Source organism: Condylostylus longicornis, unplaced genomic scaffold (genome assembly GCF_029603195.1).
Source record: "Condylostylus longicornis isolate FDR11 unplaced genomic scaffold, ASM2960319v2 ptg000004l, whole genome shotgun sequence".
Lineage (NCBI taxonomy): Eukaryota > Metazoa > Arthropoda > Insecta > Diptera > Dolichopodidae > Condylostylus > Condylostylus longicornis.
Window position 1 is genome coordinate 11,986,712 of NW_026577973.1, and position 11,422 is coordinate 11,998,133.

The 11,422-nt window shown below is 24.1% G+C and overlaps 1 protein-coding gene across 6 annotated transcripts in view; it reads right to left on the minus strand.

Annotated features, from left to right (window-relative positions):
* Window positions 1-10,233, minus strand: part of LOC129613468 (uncharacterized) — a 186,585-nt gene extending 176,352 nt beyond the window's left edge. The window contains exons 1-2 of one of the 6 annotated variants that reach the window (XM_055527554.1): window positions 9,158-10,233; window positions 8,534-8,800 (exon numbers count right to left, since the gene is read on the minus strand). In XM_055527554.1, the coding sequence (XP_055383529.1) occupies window positions 8,534-8,756 (223 nt within the window). In that variant the 5' untranslated portion in view covers window positions 8,757-8,800; window positions 9,158-10,233. The remainder of the gene's footprint in view (window positions 1-8,533; window positions 8,801-9,157) is intronic. The other 5 variants (XM_055527563.1, XM_055527571.1, XM_055527580.1 and 2 more) reach the window with 5 other exon arrangements.
* Between the last annotated feature and the right edge of the window lie 1,189 nt (window positions 10,234-11,422).

The following is an 11,422-nucleotide window of genomic DNA, read 5'->3' on the forward strand; positions in this document are numbered from 1 at the left end:
TAGTATTCGGTACATATATATCTTGTTTATTTGTATACTCGTAATTGTTATACATAAACATATATGACTATGTATATTATTATATAGGAAATCATCATAACTTTAAAACTAAAAGGTACAAGTTTTATACTTATTATTAGTTTAATTTTTTTATTCCAATGTCTTGCTGCTTATACAATTCTAATCGTTTACACTCTTATAACATATAGACTATATTATTATAATTATATAAAGTATATAGAAACAAGAAAAAACAAGACTTTGTCTATTGACCGATCAATAATATTTTCCTTGTAAGGACATACTTATGTGGTCATTGAGGGCAAATAAAAAATAATAAAAAGAAAAATAGCAAAAGAATTTTATCATATGTGTAATTTGGATAGAAAGTATAGTATTAGTAATAGTAAGTATGTAAAAAAAATATGTATAATTTCATATATCAGTCATGTGTGACTAATATTCATATATACATATAGGGCATAAAATATTGTATATTTTCATAAATAATATATTAAATAAGTATATGCTATATGAATACAGACATATTTAAGCCTTAAACTATATGCGAACATACAGTTTTTTTTACACGTAATTCTGTTAAAAGCCAATACTCAACATATGCCCTTCAATATCATTATTAAGCATAGTTACTTACATTTTATATAAGTAGTGTATAAAATTAGAGACCCTTATCTTTAATATGTAGATATTTAACTATACATGTACCTATTTTACTCTACATTAAATAAATATTATTGACATATACCATTCGTTTTTATATCCGTGAAATGTTGTGTGTGAATTCTATATAGCTATATAAGTTCTAAACTTCATCCTTTGATGAAATAATTCGTAAAAATATTTTAAATTACAAAATATAGAGAAGAAGTAATGCAGTACGTAATATATTATATTTTTGTCTTTAGGAGTATGGTGTTTTGTTGATCGATATTTTTATTAAAATCAGTATGGAAAAAAGTAAAGTTATTTAAGAGAATGTATTATATGTATATTATGTGCATATAATAATATGTTCATAATATGTAGAAAATAAAAATATGAGATTATACGCATCAACTATAATTAAATTGCAATTTTTATTTATTAGACCTGTAAGTGAAATTTATTCGCTTCAGAAATTATGTTCATAACCTTCATACAAATATAGGATATGATTATACTATGTAATTAAATATAATATAAATTATTTTGAATAATTGAAATTTATTTTCTAGTTTTGTACGTATGTGAATGGGAAACAAAAATTTATTTGCGTTGAATTAGCTTAGTTTTACTGTCTTGGTGCATGAAGACAATGAGAGTTTGAAAATTCTTTTCATTTACATATTGTAGCAAACAAAATCTTTCAAAACAGAAAGTGGAATAAAGTATACATTCGAAGCTTACGAACGAGTACTAAAGTATGGTAATATTACCTTAAAAAACTTTCATTGTATAAGTTCAAACTAAGTTTACTTTTCAATTCATTGGTTAACAAATGGAATTTGAAGTAGAAATATTGTTTTTCACATTTATATTATGTACAGTCACAGAAATGAATGAGATACATTTTGATAAAAATCTGGCAAAAGAAAAATAAAACTGTAAACATCTGAGAATTAAATAAATTTTTTTTTGGAAAATTGACCAAGTTCAGCAAAATTTTTAAAAGAACTAATTTATGTAATTAGATGAAATTTCTGTAGAAAAATATAGACTTAATTAAAGGGAGAATTCGTTTCAGATTATCAAATCCGAGTTGTCGTTTATAATCAATTAGAAAATTTGTTAATACAGTAATGCTTCATAAAAACTCATGGAGAGTATTAATGGTTTTTCTATACCTTGGTGATCTATTGCGAGGTAAGATCAAGGTAGTGTGAAATCTCTTACAAAAGAATTTTTTTGATGAGGTTGTTGTTTGATTTAGTTTTCTGAGAATTGATTGATAATACGTTTAATCGCAAACTTCTTTTGAATGCATTCTAGCAAAAATTAATTGTAAAATTTAAAGAAGATTTGAACGTTTACATAAATCATTAAGAAAAAACCTTACTGTATAAGATTTAAGTAAAAGATTCCGTTTTCATAAATACTTTTCTATAAATTATCCACACATACATGACTCTTACATATAACATAACATGTGTACATAAATCATATTAAAATAAATGGTGAATACTTCCTGAAATTTTTTTCAATAATTTTTTTTTGGTATACGCAGAAAAACAAACAAAAAAAAATTTATACACAATTTTCTAACAATAATTTTCGACTGTTATTTTTGTCAATAACACTCTTCCGACAGTAATTTGTGTATTTTCTTTTTTTTTATAACAAAATATCTGTTGTGGTCAGCACATAACCGACCTCAAGATTCTAAAAAACATTTTAAACGCTTCTGGTTAACATAAAACAGTTCTTAGATAACTTTTATGCTATCCTTGAAAAGTTCGTCACTTATTTCGGATCAAGCAAAACCTAAATTTCCAGAAATTCCGTCAATTAGGTTCTTAGACATGGTAAAAAGTATAAAATCGGCCTACTAGTAAAAGTTGAATTAATTATTTTCACACCCTGAATTTAAATTTCAATGAAATCGGTTGATTATTTCTCTTTTTATACGTAAAAATGTAAATTTTGCCGGTAGCAAAAATCCAGTTGCCAACTCTTGATTTTTTCCAAAAGTTATCAGGCTTTCTTGTACTGAAAAGCTTTATATAAAATTTAACAGACATTTCTCTAAAAGTTGTTTATTTACGCAACTCTGCCATGGAGAAGTGCGTTCCTGCCGAAAACTCCACGTTTGAAATTTGTTGCCATCACATAACCTCCCTTATTGTATACAATGCGGTCAGTAAAGTGACAGAAAAAAGTCATATGTCCTTAATTTTCGCTTTTTCTTGTTTGTTTATTACATACTTTAATAACTTTTTACAAATAACAGGTCATGCTAATATAATGTGATGAAAGCTATTTTCGTGCACTTAAAATATTAGTAATTTACAATATTTAGTTTACTTTTTTTCCCTTTTTTAGCACTTTTCCAAAAAATTTTTTGAAAAAAGTGCTTATTAGTTTCACTCTGTCCGTCCGTCCGTCCGTCCGTCCGTCCGTCCGTCCGTCCGTCCGTCAGTCCGTCCGTCCGTCCGTCCGTGGACACTTTTTTTGTTTACAAAACTTCTACACCCTTGAAGATAGAAAGCTGAAATTTCATACGTACATAGATCTTCACTAGAAACTTATTTCCGTAGAACAAAATTTTTACCTATCTCCCCCCCTCTAGAAGTTATACCCCTCCAAAACCCTAAAAATGGCCTTTTTTAAATATTTGTTGCAATGAAACCATAAGCATTTTTGAAATTTTTCAAACGCAGAAAGGCAGCGACTTGCTTTCCCTAGCGCGGTATACTATAGCTAAACTTTAGAAAAACAAAATGGCCGTTCAAATTTACTGTTATCTAAAGTTCTTTTTTTCCAAATTTTTGATCTCGTTTTTCTTCTAGACCCCATAATGTAGAGCTTTGAAATTTTAGGGGCCTTTAGACATTAACAAATAGTTCATTTCGTTAGAAGAAAATTTTTTTCCATCTCCACCCCCTCTCTAGTTATCACCTCTTGAAATTTGTAAAATTTGAATTTTTGACACCCTATATTTCCGAAACCGCAAGTTTTTTCAAATTTTTATAAACGCAAAAAGCTAACGGTAAATTCCATGAAACTAAAAAATATAATTATTTTTCTTAACTCACACAATTAAGCCTTAAAATCGAGCATTATGTTAACCCCTTTTTATATTAATTTTTGCTTTATTTCAAAGACTGCATATATGCGTCATCCTAAATATAGGCAATCCTAGAAATAGTTTTATATATGAATGAAAATAGTTTTAATAGTGTGATGGGTATGCATAGACTGTATTTAAAAGCAGAATTTTCACTTGTTGAAGGGAAAAGTGCTACAATACAAACCATTGGTTTGACCCAACTTTATTTTCTTTGTTTTTGATTTGTAGAGTCCATCATGAGTGGCATTCATTAAAGGATATTTTATTTTTTTTCTGTATGTATGTACACATAATTTATAGTTGTGTTTTCTAAATAATGTTACGTGTACAAACTTATACATTAAAATTATTAGTAAATTATAAGTTTTTTTTTCTGTGTAATATTTTTTATGAAATGATAGAAGAATTTCATTCAAAGCTACTATAACCGTCATATGTTAAGGTTGATGTTATTTTGTTTTATAGGAAAAAAAGAATGTTATTAAAAAGTTTTGTTGTTGTTTTTTGAGAATTTTTGTTGTCTCGAATAATGTTTTCATAAAATATTTTGCATACATTCATAATAGTAACATGTACAGGAAAATATTATAAAATTTTGAAGAGGACAGAAAAAAAAAGGTAAAGGCCATCTAACAAGGTTATTGAACATGTCAAATTATGAACAAACATTTTTAATTATAAAAAGGATACATAAAACGAGTATATACCGAAAAAAAAATTTTAATTTTTATGTCATATTTAATGTTTCTGCGTTCTTTGTTGGTTGTTTTTTTGTTGAAAGGGTTGGAAACTAGCCTGAAGCAAAACAAATTTAATAAATTGAAGATCAAGTCAAAAAAAAACATGCATAAGATATAATATGTATATATATATATAAATATATCAATGTACATAAATATACTTTAAGTACTTGAATATTATTAAAATTTTTACAAAAAAAAATGCGAAAAAGACAAACGTGGGTGATCAGAAGTTCTCCTTTTTCGTTTTTTGTTAGCTATATAAAAGTTTTCGAAATTTTAAGTCGCAAAATTTAATTTTTGAGGTTCAAGGTCCACAAAAACTTCATGTTCATGTTTATGCTGCTGTTATAATTTATATAAGTTTTGCAAGATGTTACAGTTAATTGTGTTTGTATGTAGATATACTTACAAGCGTCTATATACTTTTTTTATATAAAAATATTTTCCTGTTTTTAAACAAAATTTTTATTTAAAGTTACATTAAGAACTTTTTTTTTTCGATGACAAATTACAGACTAAATTTCTAACTAAATGAGAAATGTTTAGGATATAGAAGTTTGTTCATTCACAATATAAAAAAAAATTTCCGGGATTCTAAACGATTTTAAAAGATTAGACCAAAATTTGTGTAATATGTAAGGCGAGATTAAAATGACAGTGTTTTGGTTTTTGTATAAATTTTCCCCCTATTTTATTTGAAAAAGTAATAAAGTTGGGACAAGCAAATATTTTGTAATATAGCACTCTTCCCTTAGCTCAATTAAAAACAATCTTTGTAACTAGCTTCATTAATAAAATTATTTTCATTCATATACGAAAATATTTCAAAAATTGCATACATTTAGGGTAAACACAGCATGCATTCATTGAAATAAAATAAAAAAAAATTTGAAGAGGCGCTAACAGGATACTCGATTTCAAAGGTTAATTGCGTGAGTTAAGAAAAATAATTATATTTTTTAGTGTGATGGAATTTACCATCAAAATTTTACGTTTATAGAAATTTGCGAAAGCTTACAGTCTCAGACGTATAATGTGCTATAAATTCAAATTTTACAAATTACGGGAGACGATAACTTGAGACGGTTTGGAGGTGGAAAAAAAAATTTTATCTAACGAAATCAACTATTTGTTTGTGTCTAAAAGCCGCTAAAACTTTAAACTCCTACAACTTGAAGTCTTGAAGAAAAACAATATCAAAAATTTTGAAAAAACTAATTTTAAATAACGCAAATTTTAGCAGCCGCTTTGTTTTTTTTAAGGATCAACAATGCTGTGCCGTGCTAGATAAAGCTTGCCACTACTTTTCTTCGTTTGTAAAATTTAAAAACTGTTCGTGGTTTCGTTACAATAAATAGTCCAAAAACTCCATTTTTAAGATTTGTTGTGGTTATAACTTCTAGAAGGGGGGATATAGGTAAAAGTTTTGTTCGAGGGAAATAAGTTTCTAGTAAAGATCTTTGTACATATGAAATTTCGAGGTTGTGGAAGTTTTGTAAATATGGACGGACGGACGGACAACAAATTGAAATTTATAAACATTTTTTTTTTAAATTTTTGGAAAAGTAAAAATAAAAAATTTGTAAAAATTCATGAAAAAATTAAAAATATTGCTTTATTAATAAATGGTGTTGGAACATGAAAGAAAAATATTTTCTCAAAAAAATATACAAACTTGCTAAGATTCAGATCATTCGTTTTTTTAAAAATAAATTAAAATAAGCACCTCGTTTTTGCTGCAATTGATGCACTCATTTCTTCAAGCATTTAATTATAAAAATATGATGTACATAACATTATTATGCAAGAATAACTATACAATTCTTTATTATTATAGCAAGAATTTTAATTCAGCAATTAGCGAATTATTTGCTATACTACTTATTCAACAAAATTTAGAAGAGAAATATTAAAAATTGCTTAGGTCATTAAAAAATGATTTTTAAAATTTTTTGAAATTTTTAATTCAAAACCTACTTAAAAATTGAAAGAGCTTAATTTTTTGTTTTTCTTTGAAATTTCTGATTACTTGCTTTTAAGTTAAAGAAAGTAAAACAAAATCCTGAAAGATTCACTTAAATAAATGTTTAAAAGCTTCTTTTGACACTAATAAATTAAGACAAAATTTTACAAAAAGACCCTTGTTATACAAAGTAACTAAAATTTTTAATTTTTATAAAAATGATGACGGTATAAGCCGCGCATCCAGGAACCTTTTTCATTATTATTTTCCTTATTACTCTTTTTTTTTGTTATCCCGATAGAAGCATATTCTAAGAAACAAGATACCATTGACAAAATAAATCCAGCATGAAAACAATTAATTACACAAAAAAAAATCCATGAGCAAAAAAAAAAATTTCAATTTACCTTTAAAATATTGTCGCTCACACTCGGAAAATTTTAACGCGAAAAAAGCAATTTACAATTCAGTAGTTCAACAAGTTAATAATGAAAGATGACAAATTACAGTAAATAAAATATTATTTTTATTATTAATGTTTATTTTGTTATTATTATTGTTGCTGTTGTTTTAAATGAAGTCGTGACTCCTCAATTAAATTAATTTGTATGAAAATTTTAAAAATAAATTATAATATTAAACTAAATTACGTAATTAAGGGAGGTGTCGTCAGACATATTGGCTTTTTTTTTTTGATTATTTATTTCCTGTACTCAAAGATAGTGTTGAACAAAGCTAGTATACTTGTTTACATTGGTAATTATTTGCTATTATATAGAACATGTTTTTGTACATGCATGCAAATAAAATTATATTTTATTTTTATAATTATAGAAGTGCAAGATTATATCAAATAAATAACAAATTTTTATAATCATGTGCATAATGTAAATACATTGTGTAGTAAATATTATGTACATAAATTTTATACGTACGAAGTAATCAGTTTGTTTATTTTTGTAATTACGGTTGCAATATTTTTCTTGAATTAGTTTTCCATTTAAGTTTAAATTTTCTTCAGGTTTTAATGAAATTTCTTGGTTAATAAAATAAGGATTATTCTCAAAAAATATTTCAAAAAACTCCCAATGTTCCCAAGCAATATAAAATTATGAGAAAAATAGCCAAACAATAGCTATTTCGAAGAAAAGGAAAAGTTTAGCAATAACAATTCCCACCAAATGATACGTTGGAGTTTTTAAAGTTTATCTCAATACTGCAAATAAAATTACTTCACTTTCTACAGTTAAACACAATCACGAGAAAATTGTATATTTAAATTCAATTTGACTAATGTAATATGAAAATAAGATATAAGATTTTAAAACTTTGTTTCAAATTTGAAATTAGCGTATTTAAGAGAATATAAAGCAACAGTTTACTTGTACAATTGTACCTTAAATTTATTACAAAATATTTATAAATTGTGTCATGTGCCAGTAATTTTGTGAAGCTATTCATTATAATATAATGAATAGCTATATATAATTCATGTCATTATAAAAGAAGACAATTTTTAAAATAAGATCACAACCTAATTCACCAATATTTATAGAATTTCAAACTGGATTCCAAGCAACTTTTGTAATATATTATGGAATATTTTCCAATACCTTTAACGAAAAATAAATTATGTACCAAAGCTTTTTCCATGACTTTAGACAAAATGTTCCAATTTGGAATTTCATATGGATATAATATTGGAACAAAATTCTACTACGTGGTATTTTGAAATAAAAATAGAATATTTTTCTTAGAAAAAAAATTTCAAATGACGCGTGAGAAATTTTAAATGAAAATTGCTTGGTACATTTTTCCAACAAGCTTATTGAAAACTTTTTAGAGCAAAATTAGATGGTGCAATTTGGATTGGCACAATATTAAACCAGGGAAATTGGGAACTGTAATAACAATTCGTGCAAAGCTTGAATAGCAATTTAAATAATAAATTTAAATTTGTTATCAATTTTAAATAATATTCTTCAATTTATTTAAAATTTTCCAAAAATAGAAAAAAAAATAATTTTATTGTTTTACCTGATCTACCAGTTGGTATTACTTGTGCTGATGATGTTGTTATTGTTGTTTTTTCAGTTGCTGCCGCCGGTGGTATTAATAATGGGCCAACAGTTGATGTTGTTGTTAAATCACAACATTCACGTTCTGGAAATTCACTACATTTAACTAAATGTGCCAATAAGGCCACTAATATTGAACAACAAGTTAATATTTTTTGATTTTTTATTTTATAACGTGTCATTTTGTAAAAATTTTCTCCTTAACTTTAATTATTATCTTATATTTCTTATTATAATAATATAACAGAAAAACAAAAAATTTGAATTTAATAAAATATATGTAGGTATATAATAATATTATGAAATGAGAAAATTTAATTGAAATTAAAATGAAAAGCGCAAAAAAACAAACAAATATTTTGTATTATTAATAATTATTGTGTATAAATAGTTTTAAATTAAAGTTTTATTTTATTAAAATTAAGAGAATATTTAGCGCGTTACTTTAAATATTTTTGCGAGAAAAGTAAGAGAAGAATAAGTAAGAGAAAGAAATTGAAGAGAAATAAAAATAATAATTTTATTAAAAATTCAAAATTTTATATAAAATAGAAAACTATATATATTCTTTATTTAATATTACAGTTTTCTTATTATTGTTATACACATATTATTTAATTATCTCTTGTTTTATTACAAAACTTTTATAATGAATTTTTTCCTTCTCTTATATTTTTGTTTTTTCCATAATTTTTTATTATTCTTACTCTCTTTTTCTTTTTGTAATTATACCTGTTATCTTTATTATATTAACAAATTAAATTATTTTATACATGTGTATATGTGTGTTTGTATATAATAAGTAGATATATTATTATTATATGTACTATGTATAATAATATTTAATTTAATTTTGGTTTTTGTTTTTATTTAAAAAATATTTTTTATTTTTTTATATTTTTTTTTAATTTATTTTATTTCTTTCTTTTATAACGAATAATATTGTTGTTCTTTTTTGCTGTTTTATTATATTTTCTTTATATTTAATTTTTTCCTTCTCTTACGACGTTTAATATTATTAAATGAACTCCTTTTTCGTCGTATCCGGAACATGGATATATTTTTTTAAAATTGTGACAAATGAATATTTTTTAAATTTTTTGTATATTTTTTTTTTATAATTTTATTATGATTTTTTTTTTGATATTTTCTTTATGTTCTTTAGCAATAGTATGATGAGTAATAGTAGTAGTTGTTGAGCTATTAAAACAATTGAATAGTAATTATAAATGTACGACTTTGTAAAATATTTTTATAATAAATAGAACTGGGGTAGTAGTTAAAAAGTAACAATTCCATTCAGTTTTATGAATATCCTTTGTATAATCCTTTATAAGATTTTTAATTTTATATACAACATTTTCAAAAGTATTGAGGATAAGTATATGTTTTTCAGCTTGTATTTATATATAGAATATTTCTTTAAAAAATATGTTTATTTTGAAGAAAAAATAAAAATAAGGGGAATGTTTCCTTTTTTTTATAACTTTATTTTTTCCTGAAAATTTGTTTTTATAATAAATGCATTTATTAATTTTCAACACTTGTCATCTCTTTGTTTTTATAATTTTCGCTATTCAAGTTTTCTTTACTGTTTTTTCTTCTTTATAACATAGTTATATTTTTATATGTAAGTATGTAAAGTATATATATATTTTTATATTTTTGTGTTTTTCTGTAATTTAAAAAAATAAATTTATTTATATACATAATCTTGTCTTCCATTTTCTTTTTTTTTGTTTTCTCTCTTAATGTCTTTTCATTTTGTGTGTTTGGTAATACAATTTTAGCCCTTATTTATAATAAAAGAAATGTGTATCATTTTAGGTTTGTTATCGTATATGTGGACACTTAAAAAATTAAAAAATGGAATAGGAAATGAATTTTTTTAAAGTAATCAAATTGTAAATGTGAGTATAGATCGATAGTTAATTAAAAATTCATTGAACCATATGAAATATAATTGCAATTTTGAATTATCTGAATTATTGAAGTAAAAAATTTATGATTATGTGTTATAATATGAAATATTTATGCATAGTAAAAATTTCTTGAGGTAGGCATTTTATTAAAATTATTAAATTTTAAAAATAATCCTTAATATTAGGATTTTTTTAAGATAGACTTAATTTTTATTAGTTTCATTTGAAAAATAGCTTGCTATACCGCAGATTTTTACACATTAAACCTAAACCTTTTACACATTATATATTGTATATACAAAACTACTCTTATATTATAGGTAAAAGATTTCTTAAATAGTCGAACAACTTCAATTTTGAATTCATAATTTTTTTAGTATTAAATGTGCAGAAAATTTAGCTGCATGAGCCAAAAACTATAAATGTGACACTGTTTGAGAAAAAATCCTTACATATATTTGGTTGTTTGTGCGAATTTTCAATTACACATGCATACTTGTATATATATTTTTTTTATATTAAATTTCAAATTTTTCATGTAAAAAAAGTAAAGTGAAAAAAAATAAGAAATAACGTTTTTCTTTTTTTTTTGGTGAAGGATTCTAAATGAGAATAAAATTAAAAATTTGTGTTGCATTAAATTATATACATACCAAATAAGAAAAAAAAAGGAGGGAGCAATCAAAACGAAGAAAACAAAAACCTTGCACAGAATCTACGTATAGGTTGCAACTTTTTTTTAAGATACACAAAACATGTCTCCATCATAAGCTTCCTAAATTCCTTCCTTCTTTTTTTATATTTTTCTTAAATTTTTGTTAGAAAATATTTTGTTTCATTTTTATTTTATTTTCTATAAAAATAAAAAAACCGGAAAAGATAAACATTTTATACGTGTTCTTTAATATTTTTCTATGGAAACATTG